The 26,087-nt window shown below is 46.9% G+C and overlaps 2 protein-coding genes across 5 annotated transcripts in view; both read left to right on the top strand.

Annotated features, from left to right (window-relative positions):
* Nucleotides 1–12,554, top strand: part of EFHD1 (EF-hand domain family member D1) — a 42,128-nt gene extending 29,574 nt beyond the window's left edge. Inside the window, exons 3-4 of the mRNA XM_047084879.1 lie at nt 2,269–2,403; nt 11,373–12,554. Of these exons, the coding sequence (XP_046940835.1) occupies nt 2,269–2,403; nt 11,373–11,507 (270 nt within the window). The 3' untranslated portion in view covers nt 11,508–12,554. The remainder of the gene's footprint in view (nt 1–2,268; nt 2,404–11,372) is intronic.
* Nucleotides 12,555–25,084: 12,530 nt separating this feature from the next.
* GIGYF2 (GRB10 interacting GYF protein 2) overlaps nt 25,085–26,087 on the top strand; it is a 147,876-nt gene continuing 146,873 nt past the window's right edge. For 3 of the 4 annotated variants that reach the window (XM_047085571.1, XM_047085569.1, XM_047085568.1), the window contains exon 1: nt 25,085–25,134. The gene's annotated coding sequence lies outside the window, so the exon portion shown is untranslated. The remainder of the gene's footprint in view (nt 25,135–26,087) is intronic. The other variant, XM_047085570.1, reaches the window with a different exon arrangement.

Here is a 26,087-nt window from a genome sequence, read left to right as displayed (position 1 = left end):
TGGGCAAAGTCCACAGTGGAATCAGGAGCCCTGAAACAGGAATCACCAAGGAAGGTTCATTAGCAAGGCATTTTGGGGCGGCGGCAACAGCCGAGTCTCCCACTTAATGAAACACACTTTCCTCTAGGGATTAAGAGTCTTGGCAGGAAAAGATACCCTGGTTGGAATTTGGAAAGCCTGTTGATGTTGTTTGACCTCTCAGTCTACTTTAGGTAATGTTCTTTTCCCTTGGGGAAGCCATTCTTTAGAGGGGATGGTCATGAAAAATACCCTGAAAACTCAAAATTCCCTGTAGACAGATGTGTTTTACATAGCACCTAAAAACCTGGAGAAGCTCCTTTCTGTGCTGACTTGGAAAACTAAATTCTAGAAGTTTGGGCAGCGGTTGTTTGACGAACAAATTGGCCAGAATTCTTTAAAGAAGTAAAAGTCCTAAAATCGAGGGGTGCCTGGGTGGCGCAGTCGGTTAAGCGTCCGACTTCAGCCAGGTCACGATCTTGCGGTCCGTGAGTTCGAGCCCCGTGTCGGGCTCTGGGCTGATGGCTCAGAGCCTGGAGCCTGTTTCTGATTCTGTGTCTCCCTCTCTCTCTGCCCCTCCCCCGTTCATGCTCTGTCTCTCTCTGTCCCAAAAATAAATAAACGTTGAAAAAAAAAATTAAAAAAAAAAAAAAGTCCTAAAATTGCTTTGGGGGAGAAAGTCTGGAAGAAGGGGGACCTGCCATTTCAGCTTGGCTTATTTATTCATTTAAAAATATATCCTGTGGAGGCCCTGGTACAAATTGGCTTTAAAGATTAATGCATTTAGGCCACATTTGGAACCTGCAGGAAAAGAATGGATTATTCAATAAATGACATGGAGATTCCTAACTAACCATTTGGAAGAAAATAGGGTTAATGATCAACCTCACAGGATAGATCAGAATAAATTTCAGAGATTAAATATTTACACGTTTAACAAAAAAGGAGTCATAAAAGCGATAGACGAAAATATAGGTGATTCTGTAACCTTGATGGCAAGAAAGGTTTCTCTACGCATAACACGGGTGCACTGGTGAGAGAGAAGAAAAAGACTGATAATGTATATACAATTTTTGAGGGGGCGCCTGGGTAGCTCAGTCGAGTAAGCGTCCGACTTTGGCTCAGGTCATGATCTCGCGGTTCATGAGTTCAAGCTCTGCGTTGGGCTCTGTGCTGACAGCTCAGAGCCTGGAACCTACTTCAGAGTCTGTCTCCCTCTCTCTCTGCCCCTCCCCCGCTCACACTCTGTCTCTCTGTGTCTTAAAAATAATACATACAAATTTTGAAAGTCAAAAATGATCATAAACACAATGAAAAGGTAAGTGACAGGGGAAGTATTTGAAATATACCAAGTTCTGTAAAGATCTTTTAGAAAACACTTGGGAGAGGTGCCTGGCTGGTTCAGTCAGTACAGCATGCAACTCGATCTCGGGGTCATGAGTTCAAGCCCCACGCTGGGTGTAGAGATTACTTAAAAAATAAAATCTTTAGGGGCACCAGGGTGGCTCAGTCGGTTAAGCATCCGACTTCAGTTCAGGTCATGATCTCACTGTTCATGAGTTTGAGCCCTGCATCAGGCACTGTGCTGACGGCTCAGAGCCTGGAGCCTGCTTCAGATTCTGTGTCTCCCTCTCTGTCTGTCCCTCCCCTGCTCGCGCTTCATCTCTCTCTCTCTCAAAAATAAACATTAAAAAAAATAAGTTAAAAAAATCTTTAAAAGGAAAAAAAAGCAAGAGTAATCTAATGCAAAAAGGGGACACAAACAGAAAATACGGATGACTAAAAACATTGGCAATTATTTAGGTTTAAGAAATAGTGTATATAGGTCTATTGGACTTTTTTTTTTCTTTCATGGCCACAAACTAGGACATTGCCAGTGATTTTTGCTTTTATAGACAATGCTTCTTAAACTATTGTGCAAATGTTTCTGAGGGACAGATGCCCAGCAGTGGAATTAATGGTTAGAAGCATTTTATTTTTTGGTAAATATTTCCAAACTGGCCTCCAAAAAATTTGAATCGGTTTGCCTTCCCTTCCCCTGGATGTGAAGGTACCCATTTCCCTACATTCCTGTGGAAAACGAGCATGTGTTGATTTCAGACAGTGTGATAAGGGAAAAAATAATTGGTCACACGCACACGTTTGCACCCTTTTCGTAGGCTTGGCGGGCATGACTTTCCCTTGGGCTGGAGGGGACCGCCGTAAGTCTCAGTGAGGTTGACCCGGACTCTACTCAACCCTTTCCTACAGTTCCTACTCATATTCCACAAGGCCGCAGCGGGAGAGCTACAGGAAGACAGCGGGCTGATGGCGTTGGCAAAGCTCTCTGAGATCGACGTGGCCCAGGAGGGCGTGAAAGGTGCCAAGGACTTCTTTGAGGCCAAGGTAGGTGACTCCTTCTTGTACAGGACCATTCTTTCTCCCTTCACTCTACCCAACATGGGCTTCCCCGCGGTGACTACCTCATCCACTCGCTCAGAACAATCAGAACAGCAATAGCTTAATAAGTCTGCCTGTCATGTGTGATTGAAGGGGAATGAACGTGTCTGCACACGATCTGAAAATTAAAAGCAAAATGGAAAAACAATCACACGGTAAACGCGTTCCCTCCTGGGTTCTGATTCAAATGGCTTGCTGGCACGGCATTCCCAGATCAGTGCTTGGCCAGACCTTCCTAAAGAGCTCCTCTCTACCCCAAGCCCCAGTTGAATTACTTGAGCAGATGCCTCCACGTTTGCAACTTAAACACCTGTGTGTAAATGAACACTGGGGTCAGAGGAGGAAGCCTCAGTGGCCCGTTCCGAAATGAACCGGTGTTTGCTCCGTTGACAGTGGTTGGGAGTTGGGAAGCAATCTCCAGTGCATGTCCCCAGAGCCTTTCCGGGTGCTTCCATTCATGCACACGTTCACAGAGTCATCAAACATGTATGGAGACCCTACCCCTGGCTGGGTGCTGTCGTTTTCATCTCCACAGAGCACACCTGCAGAAAGAGAAAGCAGAGAGCCCTCCACATCCCCTGTCAACCAGAGCCGGGGAGTGCAGCGGGTAGGGCTGCCTGGGTTCAGATTCTGCCTCCTCCACTTACTTACCCTTGTGCCCCAGTTCTCTCATCTGTACAATGGAGGCAATACTAGTTTGCCATGAGGCTACATGAATTCACGTATGTAAAGTGTGTAGCAAGTACCTGGCACTCGATACATGATAGGAGCTATTGGGACTCCCAGCCATTCCAGATAGAAGCCAGCCTTTTGGGGAGTGTTGGCTTATTCTAGGAGTTTGCCCAGAGACAACGTGTCCCCGGCAACACATCCCGACCACTCTGGCCCCTAAATAGGACTCTGTTCTTACTTCTCTGTGATGCTGCTTAGAGACAGGTTCAGTCATCTTTCTGTCAATATATAAACTGTGAATCACGATGGACTCCTAACACCTGCAGTCCTCCCGGCATCGTCTGATAACTTCCGGGACAGGCCAACCACTCCAGAATTGGATGTGGTTTGGCCCTTCCTTCATGACTTCACGTTGATTCAACCAGCTCTGGCAAGGCCCAGCACGTTAAGCTCTGAAAATACAGCTCCTTTACAAGGAGGTCGTAGACAAAGCTTGTGCCCTCCCCAGGACACACAGTCTAGTGAGGAAAACAAACTCTCAGCCTTGAGAGAGAATAGAGAAGAGGGATAGGTTACTTCTGGAGGGATGGGTCCTCTCCATTTCATCACCTGAGCCAATGCTTGCTGACCTTTTGTGATACCTCGGGCAGGGGCCTAAGATTGAGACCCAAGTTTATTAGCACGACGCTCTTCAACCCACTCCTGTAGCACAGCATACCAAATGCTCTTATTAAAGTCTGCACAGGGAGCCTGGGTGACTCAGTTGGTTAAGTGTCCAACTTCGGCTCAGGTCATGATCTCGTGGTTCATGAGTTCGAGCCCCGCGTTGGGCTCTGTGCTGACAGCTCGGAGCCTGGAGCCTGCCTCAGATTCTGTGTCTCTCTTTCTCTCTACCCTGCCCCCCCCCAAAAAAAATAAACATCAAAAAAAATAAACATCCAAAAAAATAATAATTTATCTGTTCAGGACATTCTCAGACACCTTTGGTAAGAGTACAGATCATCCCAGCTTATTGGAGAGCAGTTCGGGGCTAAGTTTTATTTTTGAGACAGAGAGATACAGAGCATGAGAGGGAGAGGGGCAGAGAGAGAGGGAGACATGGAATCTGAAGCAGGTTCCAGGCTCCAAGGTGTTACCACAGAGACCCACACGGGGCTCAAACTCATGAAACATGAGATCGTGATGTGAGGTGAAGTCAAGATCCAGCAACTTAACTGACTGAGCCATCCAGGTGCCCCAAAACATTATGTTTGAAACTCAGTTTTGATGGGAGCCTGGGGCCTGCTTCAGATTCTGTGTGTGTCTTTCTCTTTGCCCCTCCCCTGCCCACTCTCGCTCTCTCTCTCTCTCTCTCTCTCTCGCTCGCTCTCTCAAAAAAAAAAATAAACATTGGGGCACCTGGGTGGCTCAGTTGGTTAAGCGTTCAACTTCAGCTTAGGTCATGATCTCACAATTCGTGGGTTCGAGCCCCGCGTCGGGCTCTGTGCTGACAGCTCGGAGCCTAGAGCCTGCTTCGGATTCTGTGTCTCCCTCTCTCTCTGCCCCTCCCCTGCTCATGGTCTGTCTCTGTCTCTCTCTCAAAAATAAATAAACATTAAAATTAAAAAAAAAAACAATAACATTAAAAAGTTTTAAAAATGAAACTCAATTTTATTAAATATTCAATACAACCTGGGTAATTACATACCAAAGTACTGGTAATAGTTATGTCTGAGGGACTTATTTTTTAGTTTTGGAATGTTTTATAACGCGTGTGCATTATTTTTATAAGTAGCAGAAAAGATTAGGAGCATAACAACATAAGTTTTTGAACTTGTTGTATGGCTGCCTCCTCAACCCAGACTCAAAGGTGGAGTAGGTGTGTTATCTTTGTAATTACAGAGCCTGGCACATAATCGCCTTCAATAAACGTTTGCATGAATGACGAATGTAGGGAATCATCACTCAGATCTCGGAGAGGGCCATAAAGGAGCTGACATTTGCGACAGATGTTCAGAGAAGAATGGGGATTCACCTTGTAATCAAGGAAGGGAGGGCGTTCCTGCCGTGGGAACAGCAAAAGCAAAGGCTCCGAGGCACGGAGGGTAAAGAGTACTTGGAGGCTGGCCCCCGTCCACACCGGATGACGTTGCACAGGGAGCTCTGGTCTCCCCTGAAGGTCAGGCCTCCCCAGCCTGCTAGCCACCGGAATTACCTGCACACCAGCTTCTCAGGCCCCACCCACACCTAGCTGAGATTTTCCAGGGCACAGCCCAGGAAGCGTGGAGCGGAAGGAGCTCAGCAGGTGTTTGCAATCCACAGCCAGGCTTGGGAAGTGCGGTTGCAGGCGCTGGGGGCCCTCAGGGGGCCTGGACATGACCTGGCGCTGGGGATGGGCTTCTCTGAGGAGGAGCTGGAGTCAGGGAGGCTTCCACAGATGTCGGGAGAACTACTGTGGGCCCATCCCACAGGGTAGTGACAGTGGGGCTGGGCTGGAGGTGGTAATGAATCCCAAGCTAAGTAGCATTCTCAGTGTTTATGACCGCTTGCTTGGAGGTGGGTGGTAAAATGCCACAAGGTTTGTGGAGCTGTGTAGAGAGGGCTGGATGATGTTTAAAAAAATCAAGGCAGGGACACCAATCCCCCCCCCCGCCCCCCGCCAACAATGGGAATGGTTTGAGGAAGGGGATGGTGTGGCCTTTCATTTGAAGGGCACAATGCTAGTTGCAAATGGTTTCATTCATGTCATGCTGTATAGAACTTGGCCACTCCTGGCTGCATGGGAGAATACAAAATGCCTTTCTTCCTGGAGCTCTGTGCCCAACTGTAATTCTGCTACTAGGGAGGATGGGGACACTCGATACTGAGGGTCGTGGAATAATCTCTTCCACACCTGTCCCTTGCTGAACCGAGCACAGGAAGGGCTGGAATAATATTACTCTGATTGGGCTCTGTCCTGGAGCCCGTGGGTAGGGTCAGCCTCCCCAGAGCCTTGGGCCATGCGCCAGGGGAACATCTCAGAGGAAGAAGGGAGGAAGTGAATGCTTCAGGGACACCAGACTACAAAGACCACAGGAGCTACCTTCACAAGATTCGAGTAGCAACTCAAGAATTCGAGTTGAGTGACTAATGGTAGAACATAATGGTGACCGGGTTGTGGGGAAGCAAGGAATTGGAGATACAAGGAAACCATGGAGAAAATGCTACTGTGGAGGACGAGACGAGATGAAGTCAGATGAGGCCAGAGAGGTGGTCTTGGGTCTGGCAAGTGGGTCAGTGGAGATTTTTGAGAGACCAGCTTCCCTGTGGAGGGCATTTGGCACTAGGGTGAGAGGTGAGTGGGCACTGGGAAGAAAGAGCTGTGATGGTTTACTTTTCTGTCTAGAAGGCTGGCCGAGGAGGCCTGGACAAAATGGGGATAGTAGCTTGGGATCAGGAAAGGACTTTTGTTTGTTTGCTTTTAACCTAGAGAAGATAGATGCCGGTATTTTTAGGTCACAGGGAAGTGGTCCACAGAGAAGGAAACACGAAGACACAGAGTGGGGTGATAGGCAAGACAGGACTCCATGAAATCGAGGGAAAAGGTAGAATTTTATAGTGCAGAACAAGAACCCAGAGTGAGAGAATTGCCAGGGCCCCTCCCGCTCTGGCCTGGCCAGCAGTGGTGAGCAGGCGGTCTCAGGTTCTTGTCTTCTCCACTGCCCCCACAGACACTCTGGAGGGAGGTGGTGGCATCCCACTCTGTGGAGCGGGACCTTGAGGCTTAGACAGTGGTTTGTTGGTAAATGTTTAACAACTGGCTCTTTGAACAAAGTGTGCATATACATGTATGCATAAGTTTATTATAAATTTAAATGTTTTAAGGGATAGGTAGCACACAATTTATAAATAATAAAGTATGCGTTTCTTCTGTTGCAAATTCCACACAGTCCATTGATTCTCTAAGAACGGCTCATGGATTTTTGCTGGGCTCTGTATCTGTCACTAGCCTATGTTTGCAACTGACAGCAGAATCTAGTTCCGATGTGAATGTTGGTTGATATTGCATTTAAGTTGATTTAAAAGAAAAAGTAGGGGCGCCTGGGTGGCTCGGTCGGTTGAGCGTCCGACTTCGGTTCGGGTCATGATCTCAGGGTCCGTGAGATCCTGCGTCGGGCTCTGTGCTGACCGCTCAGAGCCTGGAGCCTGTTTCGGATTCTGTGTCTCCCTCTCTCTCTGCCCCTCCCCTGTTCATGCTCTGTCTCTCTCTGTCTCAAAAATAAATAAATGTTAAAAAAAAAAAAAAAAAGAAAAAGTAAAGGGAGGGGCACCTGGGTGACTCAGTTGGTTAAGTGTCTGACTTCTCGAGGTTCATGAGTTTCAGGCCTATGTTGGGCTCTACATTGGCAGTGCAGAGCCTGCTTGGGATTCTCTGTGTGTCTCTCTCTGCCCCTCCCCCACTCACACTCTCACTCTCTCTCTCTCAAAAATAAACATTAAAAAAAGAAAAAAGGGTGCCTGGGTGGCTCAGTGGGTCGTGATCTCATGGTTCGTGGGTTCAGGCCTCGCGTCGGGCTCTGTGTCAGATTCTGGTCTCCCTCTCTCTCTGCCCTTCCCCTGCTCACACGCACTCTCTCTCTCTCTCTCTCTCTCTCTCTCTCTCTCTCTCTCAGAAATAAATAAACATTAAAAAGATATATTAAAAAAAAAAGTAAAGGGACATATGTCAGAACTTCATTCATTCTTCAGTGAGCAACTTGCCTTGCTGAATTCGATAATAGTTTTTCAAATATTGGAAGAATATTCCCTGAATTTCTTTGGAGCTATTCATAATGCAAAAGCTACAGACACTACACATTTTTCAGCTTAATCTGCATCTTTAACATCTCCCAACACTTTCTTAGGAAAAGGTAGTCAGTGAAACAATAAATCAAGGCCTAGTTTGTAGCATTTGTTGGTTTCCAAGGTGTAAAACCCCCACCACTTGCTTTCAAGCTTCCAACAGGATGTTGCTAAGTGTGGATTTGGGAAGATTCACAGCAGATTATCATGTAGGATTTCTGCCTTAGAGATATAACGGAAACAGATAATCTCCAAAGCACAGATAGAGTAAAATATATAGCAAGATAAATCAGGAAGCGATGACTTTTTAGTACTTAATACTTTTGCTTCTAATATAATTTAATTATAGATTTATATAATTTACCTTCTAATATTTAACAGCCAGCTCATAAAATTCCTGAATAAAATAAGACAAGGAAAAAAAGATAAAGGTGAGGAAGAGAGGGGTTCAGGCTAGACAAGGGGATCTGGGGTCCAAATTTGCAACCTGAGTCAGGGGGTAAGGTAGAGGTGTCCTATGTTCAGACATGGACCCTGTGCAGTGCAGGAAGAATTTAGGAAAGGGGCATTATAATTTTTTCATTGAGATGTGAGAACCTGCATTTTGCTACACAGGATGTAATGGATTAACAACCAGAATGGACTGAATAAAGAGCCTGGTAGGAGGAGGTGGTAAATCTTAGCCTCAACACGGCAGAGAAGTGACTGAGTGAACCAGAGAGTAGACAAAGAGCCACCCAAATGTGGACGCTTACGACGGGGAAAAGGAGAAATGGAGAAAAGATGAAGGACCCAGGAACATGCTAGTTAAAAATTGTGAGAGGTTTGACCCCTCAATTTAAAATCATTTAAACACTACAGGAAAGGTAATGCTTTTCTATAAATTTGACAGAAGAAGATTTGTGATGAATTGTAAAGACATTTAGATGGTTAACTCCAAACTCCCCACAAACAGTTAAGTGCTGGGGAATTTAGGGATTAATTCTTCAATGTTCTACTTTTTTTTTTTTTCAATGTCACAAACTAGTTCAAACATATTGGAAAAGATTATATCACATTCGTTCTGTAAAGCTGGCATGATTCTGATAACAATCGGATAAAAACACATCAAAAAATTGTATCAATCTAATGAATATAGCTGTAGGAATCTTAAAACATTTGAAATTTATGTTCAGACTGCAGGGATAATTTTAAAGATCTCATGGGGCGCCTGGGTGGCCCCCTCGGTTAAGTGTCCAACTCTTGGTTTCAGCTCAGGTCGTGATCTCACGGTTCATGAGATCCAGCGCTGTGTCAGACTCCCTGCCGACAGTGAGGAGCCTCCTTGGGACTCTCTCTCTCTGTCTCTCTCTCTGCCCCTCCTGTGTGCACTCTCTCAAAATAAATAAACTTTAAATAAATAAATAAATAGATAAATATCTCATAGGTATCAAATATGAAAAATGTGATCCCTTCAGTGAGACATCTCAGAACATTTGGTGAAGTTTAATATTCATAATAAGACATTTAAAAATATGAAAGCAATGTGCTTAGTCAACATAATGAAGGAATACTTTCCTCATAAATGTCAAGGTTTTCTAAAGCGGTAATATTAAATAATGTAGTGCGGGTGCAGGAATAAACAGGTCAGTGGAATGGGAGAGAAAATAGTAAAAACAGATCCCCTTCATGTGGGAATTTAGTACATGAACAAGATAACTTTCCAGTCAGTGGAAAAATAATGGGCTATTCAATAAAAGGTGTTGAGACAATTGGCTCTCCGCTTAGGAAAATGAAGTAAAGTCATTTAAATGATATATATTCCTTCACTAAAATACAGTGTAAGTGACTTTAAGAGCTGAATGGGAAAATAAAACCAGGAAAGTATGAGAGGAAAATGGTTTTAGAGCCCTGGGGTATAGGAGACCTTACACATGACATAATATGGGGTGGCTCAAAGGTCGAGCGTGCAACTCCAGCTCAGGTCACAATCTCACTGTTCATGGGTTCGAGTCCCACATCGGGCTCTGCACTGACAGCACGGATTCTGCTTTGGATTCTCTGTCTCTCTCCCTCTCTCTGTGTCTCTTCCCCGCTCGTGCCCTCTTTCTCTCTCAAAAATAAATAAACACCAAAAGAGAGAGAGAGACAAAAGCCAGAATGGAAGTGGTTGGAAATTCTGATGACATCCAAATTTAAAGATTCACCTGGCCCAAGATACCTTGAAGTTAACAGACAATCAAAAGACTAAGAGTAACCAAAAAATATATAACAAGGGACTACGCCTAAATTATATAAAGAATGGCAAAGTGAGGGGCGCCTGGGTGGCGCAGTCGGTTAAGCGTCCGACTTCAGCCAGGTCACGATCTCGCGGTCCGGGAGTTCGAGCCCCGCGTCAGGCTCTGGGCTCATGGCTCAGAGCCTGGAGCCTGTTTCCGATTCTGCGTCTCCCTCTCTCTCTGCCCCTCCCCCGTTCATGCTCTGTCTCTCTCTGTCCCAAAAATAAATAAACGTTGAAAAAAAAAAAATTTAAAAAAAAAAAAAAAAAAAAAAAGAATGGCAAAGTGAAAAACCCCAGTGAAATGGGTAATTTACCAAAGAGGAAATAAAAGAAGGTGCCAGGGTGGTTTTTTTTTTTTTTTTTTTTGGTGTGTGTGTGTGTGTGTGTGTATGTGTGTATGTGTTTTGCCTATCAGATTGGCAAACAGGAAAAAGGTTACTGATAAACGTTGGGGACGTTGTGGGGAAATGAGAACTCACATTCCATGATGGTGGGGGTGTAAATTAATTGGAACAGCTACTTTGGAGAGCAATTTGGCAATCTTTATTAAAATAGCGTGCACACCCAGTGTGTTTGGGACTTCTACCAAACTGATGAGACACTGAGGGGGGTGAAAAAAGGAATCAGTTCTAGAAGAGATGATTTTAAGATGGATTTATCTGATACGGTATTCTTAAAGATAAACTAGGCTTAAAAGAAATGGCACCAAATCCCATTCACAACATCAACAACACCATGTAATATTTGGAAGTAAATTCAGAATGATTGATCTACTGTAAAGGTACTCCTTTGCCATAGGCAGACTGAAGCGATTGCAATCAGCATCCCAGCAAGGAATTCATTTTGGTTTTGTCTTTGTTTTCTCCCCGTAGAACAAAAGCATATTATTGTGAAATTAAGGGTTGAAAGTGGAAGTGGGTAATAGGCTAGGCGGGGATGTTAGAGAGTATCCTGGAAAAGAAGTAGAAAGAGCAACCCTAGCGGCGTAGAACACAGCGGCAAATAAAGAGATCGTATCCTCGCTGTAGTTTAAACAGACTTGTGAAGAGGAGTGTTGGTTCTCAGGGGGCGAGGGTTCTCCCCTGTCACCTGGCTCCAGCCAACGGAGTTCTGTCGGATGGGTCGTTCCAAGTTTCTCCTCCCCTCCCTCAGTCTGTGGTTTGCTTTTGCTCTTTGTCCGCAGGTCCAAGCTTTGTCCTGTGCCAGTAAGTTTGAAGCCGAGCTAAAAGCCGAGCAAGACGAGCGGAAGCAGGAGGAGGAGAAGAGGAGACTCCGCCAGGCGGCCTTCCGGGAGCTCAAAGCTGCTTTCAGCACATAGTCAGGCAACCTTGACCTCCGTCCACACAGTGCCTCACAGAAGCCCCCAAGAGAGCTGGCTGGGCATCTTCCCCCCCAACCGGCCTCCACACCCACCACTCGATGCAAACTCCTTAGCTTCATGGAGTGGCAGGGGGTGGCTCTCAACCCTGGGTGGGAGCCCCTCCCAAGTGTCCTGGGATGAGCCAACTGCTCCCCGGTGCTTCTCCTTCCTGCCCTCTTTCCTCTGTAGCCAGATCGTGCCTCTACTCAGCAACTTGCACTTTTTCCTTGTCCCTGCAGGGTTCTGATGTTAATGTTACCCATTCTCCCAGGGAATTCACCTCTCCCCTTCTCCACACCTCTCCCCTAGGGGGTCCCCCTCCTCTTGGTTTCCTGTTCAACTTCCCTGCTTTCATTCTGAGCCTGATTCTGCCCGTTGCTTTGGTGTCTTCTGTGCTTTGATGACAGCGAGGTTTAAGGCAAGCCAGGCTGGACCAGTGCCTGCCCCCTCTGCACTGGGGGTGCATGCTGCTGAGATGGCAAAATAGGGGACAGGTAGGAAGCCCCGTTCCTTCCTCTCACCTTTCTCCTGTCCACTTAGCATTCCCCCTCCCCCCCACCCTCTTCACCCCTTCATTCTTGTCCTCTCATTTCCTCCTACTCTTAAATACCCTGCTACTTACCTGCAAGAATGAGAGAATAATCAGAAGTGATATTAATGCATAGAAGAATCCCTATTAATTCCTACTATGCAAATAAATTACCGTGGACCCCTACATTCCCAAGTGACAAATCCAGAGCCTTCCAAAATCCCAAAAGTCCTGACCATCTTCATCTGGCCAGTTTCCAACTTTTGCCCCAAGATGTTGAGGTGAAGCTGTTCTTACCCCCAGCACAAATTTTTAGATGTTGGGTGTTCTTGGGATTGCTCACGAATACCAGGGGGTTGTTGTATTTTTTTTTTTTAAAGAATTCCTAACATTGTATTTATTACTTCTCTTTTGTAACTGCTGTCTTTACAAGGGGAACATCTGCATTTCTACTTCACAGCTGCCTCTTTTTTCCAATAAACCGTGCAAGTGGACTTTGCCGTCACATCAGTGTTCTTCTAGTCTTCTTTCAAATGGGGGAGAGAGGAGAGTGTTTTTTCAGGAGCCACATCCAGCCCAGGCTCCTGTCGGACATCCCCCCCCCCCCAGAAGTAGAGTCAGAAGTGGTATCTAAGATTGTGGCCTTGCTGGGGGGCATGCTGAGCATTGGGGGTGTCAGTATCTCTTCCCCTTCCCTTCCCTGAGGGTTCTCTCAGCTGCAGGTAAAATGTGTCCTTAATTTCTCTTGCTTCCTAGACCCCTTGAAACTCTGAGGAGAGCCAGTGACCCCTCCCTCCTTCTCATGTGGATTCTCGGGCATTTGGGGACCGGAGTAAGGACCTCAGTCCTAAGGGAACACCCACTGCTCCCCAGGGAGGATCATTTCCGTTTCGCACAAACCTAAGACCTACAATTCTCGGGCACCGTTTTTCCAGGTAGGGTCACCCTCCAACTGCCCCGCCAGAGGAAGCAGACAAGAAAAAGGGGTGGAGACACTCTTACCATGCAATCCAGGAAGCGTGCTTCTTGGCATTTTCTCATCCAAGCTGAGGACCTTCGTGTACACAAAAAACCTGCACGTGAATGTTTACAGCAGCTATTTGATAATTACCAAAACTTGGGAGCAACCGAGATATTTTTTTAAGATTTTATTTTGAAGTAATCTCTCTACCCAATGTGGGGCTCAAACCTATAAACCCGAGATCAAGAGTCGCATGCCTCACCGACTGAGCCAGCCAAGCGCCCCTCAAGATTTTTCAATAGGTGAGTGAATAAAGAAACTGGTACATCTATACACTGGAATACTAATTCAGCAATGGAAAGAAGTATGAGTGATGAAAAATGAGCTGTCCGGGCGCCTGGGTGGCTCCGTCGGTTGAGCGTCCGACTTCGGCTCAGGTCCTGATCTCCCAGTTCGTGAGTTTGAGCCCCACGTCCCGCTCTGTGCTGACAGCTCTGAGTCTGGAGCCTGCTTTGGATTGCGTCTCCCTCTCTCTCTGCCCCTACCCCCCCAGCCCCCACCTCAAATAAATAAACATTTAAAAAAATAAAAAAGAAATGAGCTGTCAAGTCATAAAAAGACAGGGAGGAAACTTAAATACATATTGCTAAGGGAAAGAAGCCAATCTGGAAAGGTTTCACACCGTTTAATTCCAACTATGACATCTGGAAAAGGCAAAACTCCGAGACTGTGAAGTAAAAAGTCAGGGGTTGAGAGGAAGAGAGGGAAGGATGAGTAGGGGGGTTTAGAGCAGTGAAACTTACTCTGTGTGATTCTATAGTGGTCATTATACATTTGCCAAGACATACAGAATGTACAACACTAAGAGCATACCCTAATGTAAACCTGGACTTCAGTTAATAATAAGGTATTGATATGGGTACATAGGTTGTAACAAACGTAGCATGCTAATGCCAGATGTTAGAAACAGGGGGAAGGGGCAGGCGGCAGGGAGAGAGGTATACGGAGACTCTGTACTTTCTGCTAAGTTAGTCTGCAAATCTAAAACTACTAAGAAAAATAAAGTCCAGGGGTTCCTGATTGTCTCAGTCGGTCAAGCATCTGACTTCAGCTCAGGTCGTGATCTCACTATTGTGAGTTCGAGCCCCGTTTTGTGTGAGCCCTGTTTCTCTCTCCTCTCTCCCTCTCTCTGCCCCTTGTGGGATTCTCTTTCTTTCTCCCTCTCCCTCTCTCTGCCTCTTAGTTGTGCCCTCTCCCTCAAAAAAAAGAAAGTCTGTGGGGGCACCTGGGTGGCTCAGTCGGTTGAGCGTCCGACTTCGGCTCAGGTCAGGATCTCACAGTCTGTGAGTTTGAGCCCCGTGTCGTGCTCTGTGCTGACAGCTCAGAGCCTGGAGCCTGCCTCAGATTCTGTGTCTCCCTCTCTCTGCCCCTTCCCCACACATGCTTTGTCTCTCTCTGTCTCTCAAAAATGAATAAATGTTAAAAAAAATTTTTTTTAAAAAGAAAGTCTATGAGCAAAAAGGAAAAAAAGAAGGAATGGAGACAACAGTGTAATTACTTGAAACATTCACTTGCCTCTGGACAACCAAGCCCATGCAAGAGCTGAACACTCATAATTACAAATGATAGGAAATGTAACACAGAAGGGCTTAAGACAAAAAAGGACAAATATTGGGTCACGTAACTAGAGACCAGGGAAAGGACTTCTTTGCTTCTTTTTTTTTCTTTTAATGTTTATTTTTGAGGGAGAGACACAGAGTGCAAATGGGGGAGGGGCAGAAAGAGAGGGAGACTCAGAATCTGAAGCAGGCTCCAGGCTCTGAGCTGTCAGCACGGAGCCCGACACGGGGCTAGAACCCACAAACTGGGAGATCAGGACCTGAGCCGAAGTTGGACGCTTAGCCGACGGAGCCACCCAGGAGCCCCTGCCTCTTGATCACAGAGTCCTATAGATGTTGTTCCCTTCGTGCCCCTCACCCACAGCTCCCATCATCCTCTGTGGCCGTGGACTTCATTGGTTCTTTCTGGCTCTCTACAGTGGCCTCGTGACTAGTTTCTCTGCCCTCACTTTGCCCTGATTGTCCACCTGCAGCTAGAATAACATTTGTTCCTAACATCTCTTCAGCATTTCGGGATCTAGTCCCTGCCCACCTCTCCTGTCCCCTGCCTTGCTCGCCCCTCCTCCCTCCCCTCTCTTCCTTCCAAACTGTGCTCCAGGTATAGGTGATACCTGCCGGTTCCTAGAAAGCTCCTGAGGGCTTTGCACATGCGGTTTCCTCCACCTGGCACTCCCTCCCTCCCTTCCCTGCCAAAAAGACTTCTCATTGTTGATGACTCAGCTCAGAGATTATCTTCAGAAAGCTTTCTTGATGCCCCCAGGTGAGGTGAGGTGCTCCCTCTCAGGGTTTCACTGCATTATGCAGTATCCTTCTCTTGTCTTTCTCCTCCTCTGGACAAGGCACGGTTTGAAGGGCAGGAACTCTGCCTTACCCACTGCTGTAGCCCTAGCATGCAGCTCAGCCAGTGACAGGCTCCCCTGTGGATTTGTTTCACAAGAACAAGCCGGGTTTGTTGCACGAGAGATGGGTAAGGGAGGACCTCTGTCACCAACAGGTGACTTCTAGGCACCCTGACCTGGAAGCCTGGCCTGAGGGAACAGCTCTGAAAGTGAGGATAGCGGAGATTATAGGGACATTCTTCTCACTGGAAAAGTGATAAGTCAACTTGCCAAAGGCCTTAGTTTGAGCAGCAGGGAAATAAACCAACAGCCAACCTTCTGCCTCTGCCCTGGAGGCTGTGTGATGAAATGGGATTTGGAGTCAGATAGAAGGTAGTAGCTGAGCCTCACTGATCCTGCTTCCTCACCTGTCAAGTAAAGATGATGATTGGGGCGCCTGGGTGGCTCGGTTGAGTGTCCCCTTTCGCCTAGGGTCACGATCTCTCCCGGTTTGTGGGTTCGAGCCCCATGTCGGGCTCTGGGCTGACAGCTCAGAGCCTGGAGCCTGCTTCCGATTCTGTGTCTCCCTCGCTCTCTGCCCCTCCCCCTCTCGCACTCTGCCTCTCTTTCTCTCAAAAATAAATAAACAGTAAAAACAAAAAAGATGATGATCGTCTACCTGGCTGACTCTGTGCTCAGCACTTATTAGTGCTCATGACATAATTGTTTCCGTCTCTATCTTCCACCTTGCGCGATGACCTCAATTCCATCTCCTCCTGAGCCCTGGGTCTCCAAAGTCACAGAAAAGGGATCCCAGGCCAGGGTGGCCCAGAAATGCTCAGTTCTGTCTTCTACCTTGACCCGAGGCACGGGTGCCTACTTTCTCACTTCTCTCTTCTTTTGAGGCTCCCAACCCAACCAGCCCAGCTGAGCCCTTCCGGCTGGGTCTCGTGACCCAACACCCGTGGCCTTGTCCCCACTCACACTTCTCCCTGCTGACCCTGCCTGTCCACCAGGCCAGATTCTGGCCACATCCCTGCCCACAGGGCTGACTTACAAGAACAGTGGTTCCATGGGGCGCCTGGGTGGCTCAGTCGGTTAAGCGTCCGACTTCAGTTCAGGTCATGATCTCGCAGTTTGTGGGTTCGAGCCCTGCTTTGGGCTCTGTGCTGACAGTTCCGAGCTCAGAGCCTGGAGCCTGCTTTGGATTCTCTCTCTCTCTCAAAAATGAAAAAAACATGGGGCGCCTGGGTGGCGCAGTTGGTTAAGCGTCCGACTTCAGCCAGGTCACGATCTCGCGGTCCGGGAGTTCGAGCCCGCGTCGGGCTCTGGGCTGATGGCTCGGAGCCTGGAGCCTGTTTCCGATTCTGTGTCTCCCTCTCTCTCTGCCCCTCCCCCGTTCATGCTCTGTCACTCTCTGTCCCCAAAATAAATAAACGTTGAAAAAAAAAAAAGAAAAAAACATTAAAAAAATTAAAAAAAAGAAGAGGGGTTCCATAGCCACCCTCTGGGTCCTGTGCTGGTGGGAGCCCCTGTGGGGCAACTTGGGTTCCGCAACTTAGGGAACTGCTCAGGATGGACCTTATCAGGGGTCAGTTTCCCCTCCCCTGCCTTCTTTCTGAAATGTTTGGCACTCTGCCATGTGGTATTGGTGGGAGTGCGCCTTGCTCTTGCCTTTTTGAAGGGCAATTTGGTAAACTGTTAAAATGTAAAATTGTACCTGTATTATTTATTTTTGCTTTAACGAATCATCCCATCACTTAGCGGCTTAAAACAATAGTTAATATTTATTATCTCACATGGCTTCTGAGGGTCAGGAATTCAGAGGCAGTTTAATTGGGTGGTTCTAGCCCAGGGTATCTCATGAGGCTGCAAAATGTCAATTGGGATTGCACTCAGATGCTCAACCAACTGAGCCACCCAGGTGCCCCCTTTTTTTTAATTCTTTGTTTTTCTTTCTGTTTGTTTATTTATTTACTTATTTAGAGAGAGAGGGAGAGGGAGCAGGGGCGGGGTAGAGAGAGAGGGAGACACACATTTGGAAGCAGGCTCCAGGCTCCGAGCTGTCAGTACAGAGCCCGACACGGGGCTCAAACTCACAAACCGTGAGATCGTGACCTGAGCTGTAGTCAGATACTTAGCCCACTGAGCCACCCAGGCGCCCCTAAGCAGGCCTGATTTAAGCAGAAGAGATGCTGATTGAAAGTCACTGAGATGCTCACATGATCACTAGCAGGGCTAGGGGATGAGGCTGAGAAAAGAAACCAGCTGGAGGCCAGGTGGCTGAGACGAGCGTCAAAAACACATCATGGGAACCAGGCAGGCATGTGCCTCTGCCCTGGCTGACCAGACCTTTGGGGTGTCCCGTTTTCTTCAGGTTCTTAATCCAAATCCAGAGTCTGAGGCCGAGCCCAGCCATATGCCCACATGTTGAGGGTAGGAAGGGTTAGTTTGTCTTCTGTAAAAGAGGCAGGCTCTGCCTCTCCCTAAGATTTTTGTTTCTCCCAAACATGGGAAAGTATTGCAGGTGCAGAATAGTTGTGAACGAGTGGCGGATGTCCATTGCAGAGACCTCATGAATTTGATCCAGGGATTTTACTTCTGAGAATTTACCCTACAGGTAAACATAAGTGCGAACCAGGTTATATTTAGAGTCATACTCATTACCGCATTGCTTGTTAATAGCAAAAATACTGGAAACAGTCAGGCTATCAGCAGGGAATCGATCAAGTATATTACAGTTCAAAGACGTAAATGAAGGCTGCTAAGCAATCACTTAAAGAATGCGGAGGACAGCAAGACATTGTTTCTTGGGAAAAGGTCAGGGGTAGAGCAGCATACATAGTAATTCTGAGGTGTTTTGTTTGTTTTACGTGAGAGATGCAAAATCATGGCTCTGCCCATGTAGACTGAGGTGCAAGAGGTCAGAGACCAAGCGGATTTGGGGGCAACCATTGTATCCCCAGCACTTCGTGGTGCTGAAGGTGAAGATGTGCATCATGCTTGTTTATGCGTACGGCATTTTGGGGAAAACCATTCAAGAAACTGTCAACAGTGCGTTACCTGAGTGGGGGAGAACCTGAGCGTCCTGGGTAGGTCTTGGAGGGGGATTTAAATTTTTTCCTTTATATGTTTTTTTTTTAATTTTTTTTTTTTAACGCTTATTTATTTTTGGGACAGAGAGAGACAGAGCAAGAACGGGGGAGGGGCAGAGAGAGAGGAAGACACAGAATCGGAAGCAGGCTCCAGGCTCTGAGCCATCAGCCCAGAGCCTGATGCGGGGCTCGAACTCACGGACCGCGAGATCGTGACCTGAGCCGAAGTCGGACGCTCAACCGACTGAGCCACCCAGGCGCCCCGATATGTTTTTGCATTCTAAAAATTTAAACACCATAAACGTGTATTACTTTACTACTATTTTTTAAAAGTGTTTCTTTATTTTTGAGGGAGAGAACGCAAGATGGGGAGGGGCAGAGAGGGAGGGAAAGGATCTGGAGTGGTCTCTGCACCAACAGCACAGAGCCCCAAGTGGGGCTCGAATTCACAAACTGTGAGATCATGACCTGAGCCAAAGTCAGACGCTTAACTGACTGAGCCGCCCAGGCATCCCACTTTACTACTATTTTTAACAACAATTAATAAAAAAGAGAGGGGAGTGTCTGACCACCATGAAAATGAGAAGGGACATACACGTGGGAACCATTTGGGATAGCTGCAGTATAAAATCCTAAATGTGCAAAAGACTCAGGAGAGGGACCCGTGGCTGCCTCAGTCAGTAGAACATGTGACTCTTGATCTCAGGGTTGTAAGTTCGAGCCCCATGTTGGGTATAGAGATTACTTAAAAATAAAATCTTTGGGGTGCCTGGGTAGCTCAGTTGGTTGAGTGTCTGACTTTTGGTTTCCACTTTGATCATGATCTCGTCATGGTTTTGTGAGTTCAAGCCCTGCATTGGGTTCTGTGCTGACAGTTCAGAGCCTGCTTGGGAATCTCTCTCTTCCTCTCTCTCTGCCCCTCCCCCATTCACGCTGTCTCTGTCTCTCTCAAAGTAAATAAATAAACTTAAAAGAAAAAAAGGAAAAAAAGAATAAAATCTTTAAGGGCGTCTGGGTGGCTCTCAGTCAGTTAAATGACCAATTCTTGATTTCAGCTCAGGTCATGATCTCAACGTTGTGAGACGGAGACCTGTATCGGGCCCCATGCTAAGTGTGGAGCCTGTTTGAGATTTTCTCTCTCCCCCTCTCTCTGCCCCTCCTCTGTGCTTCTCTCTCTCTCTCTCTCTCTCTCTTTCTCTCTCAAAATAAATAAAGAGGGGTATCTGGGTGGCTCAGTTGGTTAAGCATCCCATCCGACTTTTGGTTTCAGCTCAGGTCATGATCTTACAGTTCATGAGTTTGAGCCCCTTGTCGGGTTTTATGCTGACAGTGGGAAGCCTGCCTGAGATTCTCTGTCTCTCTTTCTCTGTCCCTCTCCCGCTCACGCACTCTCTCCCAAAATAAATAAGTAAACATTAAAAAGAAAAAGAACGAAATAATTAAATAAACTTTAAAAAATTAAATCTAAAAAAAAAAAAAAAAGAACCCAGGAGAAAAATAAAAATTTGGGACCCATTGTGGGACATTTATGTACAAGAATACATTTGTTATATTCCAAGATAGTTTTTTATGATTTAATTTTCTTGGTATACATCTGAAGGTTAGAAATGAGAATAGAATTTAAAATATGCAAGTACTTTTATAATAAAAAATGTTTTCAAACATAAAAATGGATCTGTTTCCATAGTTATCATCTGAGCAGCCTTTCCTTGGTGGCTTTGCTCAGCTCTCTGGCTCGGTATCTTCCCCCACTCTCTTACTTGTGTTTTCTCTTTGGTTTTCAGTTGTGTAGGCTACACTTTTAGTTAGGGTCCCATCTAACTAAGAGGGTCCCTCTTCACTAACAAATCCATGTGCCCTTTTCATCTGCTTTCAAGCTTCTACCTCCTTCCTTAAAAAAAAAATTTTTTTTAATGTTTATTTATTTTTGACAGTGCATGAGTGGGGGAGGGGCAGAGGGAGAGGGAGACACAGAATCCGAAGCAGGCCCGATGCAGAGTTTGCAAAGCACAGAGCCCAATGCAGGGTTTGAACCCATGAGCTCTGAGATCATAACGTCAGCCAAAGTCGGCCATTTAACCGACTAAGCCACCCAGGCGTCCCATGCCTCCTTCCTTCCTTGTCACCTACTCTTGCCTAACCCTCTGTTCTTCCTGCTCTGTACACAATTCCAGTCACCAATTCAACGGCAGGCTCCCCAGCCCCAGACTCCTTGGCAATTCTGTAGATTTGGAATTGCCAATCAATTTCTTCCGGCCTCTGTTCTGAGACTGGCTCCTGCTTCTAACCTGGTCCTGTCTGTCGCTTGTCTCTGCCTGCCAACCATGCGTTTTCTTCCCAAGAGCCTACCTTCATGCTTTCCCCTTCTGCAATTGCTGGGTGTGGGTGATTCTCCATGAGTTCAAAGATCTTCTTCGTATGGATGATTCACAGATCTGTAGCTCAGACCCCCAAAATTTTAGCTGGGGCTGTTGCTGGAGGCAGCTACATGGGCCTCTCCCTGCAGTCTGGGTTTCCTCACAGAATGGCGGCCTCAGAGCCCTCGCATTTACGATCTTGCAGATCTTGCTTCAAAAGAGGCTGTTTTAGCAAATCAGGTGGAAGCTCTATAACCCTTGCATTGGAAATCACTTCTTTCACTTCTGCCACGTTCTATCAGTTACAAGGGCCCCAGGGAGGGGAAATTAGTCTCTACCTCTTCGGAAAGGGTGGCGGCAAGGTTTGTTTCTGGCTAAACTCCTTAATCCCTCCTCCCCCACTGTGATCTATTATTATCAACTTCTCTGTTTCTATCAATGATACAATAAAGGTGAAACTTTGTTATTATCCCTCCCTAGAGTAGGCATCAGTCTACTGTTGTAACTTTAAAACCACTATTTAATGAAACATTTGGAGACACTGAAGGCACCCCTCCTGAGAAGGAGATGATCAAGAATTGATTAGATATTTACTTAGTTTCTACCCTGTGACAGGACAATGCCAGCGGCTGAGGGTGCAAAGTCAAATACTTCTTTCTTCCTCCTTTTCCTCCTCCTTCTCTTCTCTTAGATTTGGTTCCTGCTCTCTGGAAGCCTACACTTTGGAGCTAAAAATGTGGCTAAGGCACTCTGAAAAACAGTTTCACAATTTCTGATAAAGTTAAAAACACCACATAGCCACCAAACCCATTTTGAGGTATTTACCCAAGTGAAATTAAAACCTGTATTCACGCAAATAACTGCTTGTGAATATTCATAATAGCTTTATTAATAATATCCCCAAACTGGAAAGAATCCAAATGTCCCTCAGTTGGGGAATGGATAAGCAAATACATACAATTAAATACTACTCATGAATGAGAGAAGAAGAAGGAGAAGAAGAAGAGGAGGACGAGGAGGAGGAAGAAGGGGAAGGGAGGGGGAGGAGAGGGCAAGAGGAGGGGAAGGAGGAGAAGGAGAAGGAAGTATTTAAACATGCAACGGTATATGGACAAATTTCAAGTACATTATACTAAGTGAAAGAAGCCAGCTGCAAAAGGTTCCATACTCTATGGTTTTATTTATATGATGTTATAAGACAAAACTATAGGGGCGCCTGGGTGGCTCAGTCGGTTAAGCGTCCGACTTCAGCTCAGGTCACGATCTCATGGTCCGTGAGTTCGAGCCCCGCGTCGGGCTCTGGGCTGGCTGATGGCTCAGAGCCTGGAGCCTGCTTCCAATTCTGTGTCTCCCTCTCTCTCTGACCCTCCCCCGTTCATGCTCTGTCTCTCTCTGTCTCAAAAATAAAATTTAAAAAAAAAAAGACAAAACTATAAGGACAGAAAACATAACAGTTGCTTCAGGGGCCAAGAGTGGAGGTTAGTGCCAACTACAAAGGGTTGTTGAGAGAACTCTAGTGGATAATGGGACTATTCTGTACTTTAATTTTAGTGGTATTGAACACACCTGTGTATGCATTTGTCAAAAATTGCAGAACGACCACTAAAAATGCTAAATTTTAATATATATTAATTATACCTTAATTATATATATATTTAAATTATATAGTCTCTAGATCAATTACATACATTATCTATATTATCTCTCTATAAAATTACAGGTACAGATGACACAGCATCAGAGAGGCAGTTAGGGACATGGGCTCAGCAGTCAGTCAGCCTGGGCTACAAAGTCCTGGCTGAGATTAGGAGAAAGTAAGCAGTTGTTTCAGGTGCCTGGTTGGTTTTCTTAGTGCTTCAAAGTGCTCTCACCAGGATTACAAGAGAGAATGAAAGTAAAGCACTTAATGAAGTGGTTAGCATATAACAAACATAGTATTACCTTTTTTCTTAAAAATAACAGTTCAAAGGATAAGATCTTTGGTCTAAGGGAGGAGATTAAAAAAAGCTTCACAGAGGCACTAACATATGATTAGGCTTTTAAAGATGAGCAGGAGTTACACAGGTTGGCGGAAGTGGGGTAGGTGTTGGGAATGACATTGTAACAAGAGGGAACGGAATGGGCAAAGGCTAAAACAGAGTGGCATATTTGAGGACCCTCAAACATGGGCATATCCGGAACAATAAATTCAGGGGAAAGAGGAGGGGGAGGGGGACAATGCGGATTATAAAGGGTCTAGAGTTCAACAGCATGGAATTGTGAAGGGCCCATTTGAGGTTTTGCATGTTTGCTTTGTTTTGTTTTCAAGCCCAACAAGGGGCTTGAAATCACAACTCTGAGATCAAGACCTGAGCTGAAATCAAGAGTTGGGTGCTAAACCAACGGAGCCACCCACACGCCCTTGAGATTCTGCGTTTCTAACAAGCTTCCAAGTGATGCTATTGTTGCTGGTTCATTGACCACACTTTGAGCAGCAAGGACATAAAGATCAAGGCAATAAAGTATTGCAGAAAATAGGGAGTGGTCAATCGTATTGAAGATGGAAAAGCACTAAATCAAGATTGGGACTGAAAAACTCCACTTACCAACCTGTAGGTTGAGGTGTCTAAGGACAAGCATTAGGTGGATGAGTCAGAATAGAAGCCACACTGGAGTGGTTGACAATTGCTTGCTTGCCAGGTATGGAAATTGGGAAAGTGAGTATAAACAACTCTTATGTGCGGTTTGGCCTTGAAACAGAGAGGTAGGGAGGTGGAATTGTAGTTTTTACCATTAACTTTTGAGATGGAAGACATTCAAGTATTTTATTTTTTACTTTTTTAAAAAATACTTATTAATTTTTGAGAGAGAGCCAGCATGAGTGGGGGAGGGGCAGAGAGAGGGAGATACAGAATCTAAAGCAGGCTCCAGGCTCTGAGCTGTCAGCACAGAGCTGGATGCTGGGCTGTTAACTCTTGGACCCCAAGATCAAGATCATGACGAGCCAAACTCGAACACTCAGGCGCCCTTATTTTTTTACTTTTTAAAAGGCTAAATGCCCAACATGGAGCTTGAACTGACAACCCTGAGATCAAGAGTCACATGCTCCACCATCTGAACCAGCAATGGGCTCCAACATTTGAGTATTTTAAAACACTGTTAAGGGTGGCTCAGTCAGCGAATTGTGGGACTTCCACTCAGGGCATGAGCTCGTGGTTCTTGAGTTCAAGCCCCACATCAGGTTCTCTGCTGTCAGTGCCGAGCCTACTTCGGATCCCCTGTTCCCCTCTCTCTCAAAAATAAATATTAAAAAAAATTAAAAAGCTGTTCAGAAGGACCCTGTAAAAAAAAAAAAAAAAAAAAAAAAAAAAAGCTTGGATGTACAAGAAAGAAGAGGATGACCTGAGAAGGGTTGAGTTGTCAGAGCAATAAAAATACAGGGCACCCAGTTAAATCCGATCTTCTGAAAAACGAGTAACTCTTTAGTGTAAATATATTCCCAATATTTCTGGGCGTCCTGTATTTTATTTGGCAGCCCCCAGATGGTAGATTTTTTGGCATAAGGGTTATAGCCCTTGACGCACCAGAAGGGGGTCCAAGCTCTCTAGTCCTTCTGAGCTGTCGCGTTTCAACACTCTAGAATGAATTCCCAGTTCTACCAGAACCGTTAACAAGTAGAGAAACTGCTTTGAATTTCGGCTTTTGTCGTTTCCCCGTTTTCTACAGGATGGCAAACGGGCAGGAAAATGCTGGGTTAAAAGCTGTGGAAAAGTTCTAGTGTTGAAAATCAGCTCGTAAATGATGAAGAGCTTTTTGAACTGCGAACTGGCTCTGGATTGGGTGCATAGGACGGTGAGTCACACAGTGCCTGGCCGGGGTCCAACTCTGAACACCAACTCTACTCAACTCAAGGGCAGGCAGGGAGCCCCATCCCAGGGACCCGCAGGCGCCTGCGCCTTGCCGCGGCCCCGCCCTCTTCCAGCCTGACATCCGGGGCTCGGGCAGGGGCGTGTTCGGGGAAGAGGGGCGGGAGGCAGCGGAAAAGAAGGACGTCGTGGGAGGCTGGATCAGCGGGTAAGGGAGGTGAGGCGGGGCGGGGGAGGAGCAAGGGGCGTGGCGGAAGGAGCGCGCTGTCACGTGACGTGCGTGGCGACGTGTCGGCCATCTTGTGTTGTTGAGGCTGAAGACTGACTTGGATTCTGAGAGACTCCCTGTCCCGGACCGCAGGTAACCAGCGACTCCGTCTCACTCCCCTGCCCGGCTCCGCTCCGCGCCCCGACTCCGCTGTCTCCCATCACCCCCCCGCATGGAGCCGCCCGGGACTCCTGCCCGCGGTCGCGTCCCCGCCGCTCCGGTCCGACCCGGCCCAGCCGCATGGACAACCCACAGGCCGCCCCGGCAGCGGCCACGGCCGGCTAGGGCGTCAGGCGAGGGGACAGGTCAGGTGCTGGGCCGGAGGGAGCCTCCTACCCCGCGAGGCGGCACGCCGGGCCCGGGCGCGTCTCGACCGCCGAGCCGGGGAGCCCCCACCTCCGGGGCCCGGTGGCATCGCGGGGGGGGAGCCGAGGAAGGGAAGAGGGTGGTAGGGTGGGCAGTGTCAGGCCGATTTGTTCAGGGCCAGAGGGTTCGCCTTCTGCTACCTGCTCCCCGGGCCAGCCACCCGCCCAGGCTGGGGTGCTCGGGGTAACAGCTGCCTCGGCCAGACAGCTGCTCCTGCCGGCCCTCCTCCCCACACCTGGCCTCCGGGAGGTGCGCCTTTGCCTTCCTCACCGAGCATCTGCACTGTGGAGACTCCTTCCGTGGCGAGAGGACGGGTCTGGACCAGGCCTGAGGCAAGGTGGAGCCATGATCTGAACCTGGGACGGAGGTTGGGAAAGTCGAGCCCGAGGCAGCTTTGGGACCTGAACATTCTTGTCAGATTGAGATGGGTATTAGTCTTTTCAGTGTCAGCAGTTTCCCACGAAGCACTTGGAATACTTGAGTTTTGTGGCTGAAGCCTAAATCAGATTGATACTTCCGGCCACAGAATGGTCTATGAAAGAAGCAGGTTGCATGACCCTGTTTGGGAAGCAACAACGTTGCTTCGCATTTATATGGCACTGTGTTTTGTTTTGTTTTCTTTTGTTTTGTTTTTTTTTCCTTTCCCTGAAAGTCAAAGCACGTAAGCACACCTAGTTTCT

The sequence above is a fragment of the Lynx rufus genome, unplaced genomic scaffold, assembly GCF_022079265.1.
Source record: "Lynx rufus isolate CCGP_SWC_20201006 ecotype Redwood Valley unplaced genomic scaffold, mLynRuf1.p SCAF_2, whole genome shotgun sequence".
NCBI classification, from domain to species: domain Eukaryota; kingdom Metazoa; phylum Chordata; class Mammalia; order Carnivora; family Felidae; genus Lynx; species Lynx rufus.
Note: the sequence above shows the minus strand (reverse complement) of the source record. Positions and strands in the feature narration are given on the sequence as shown.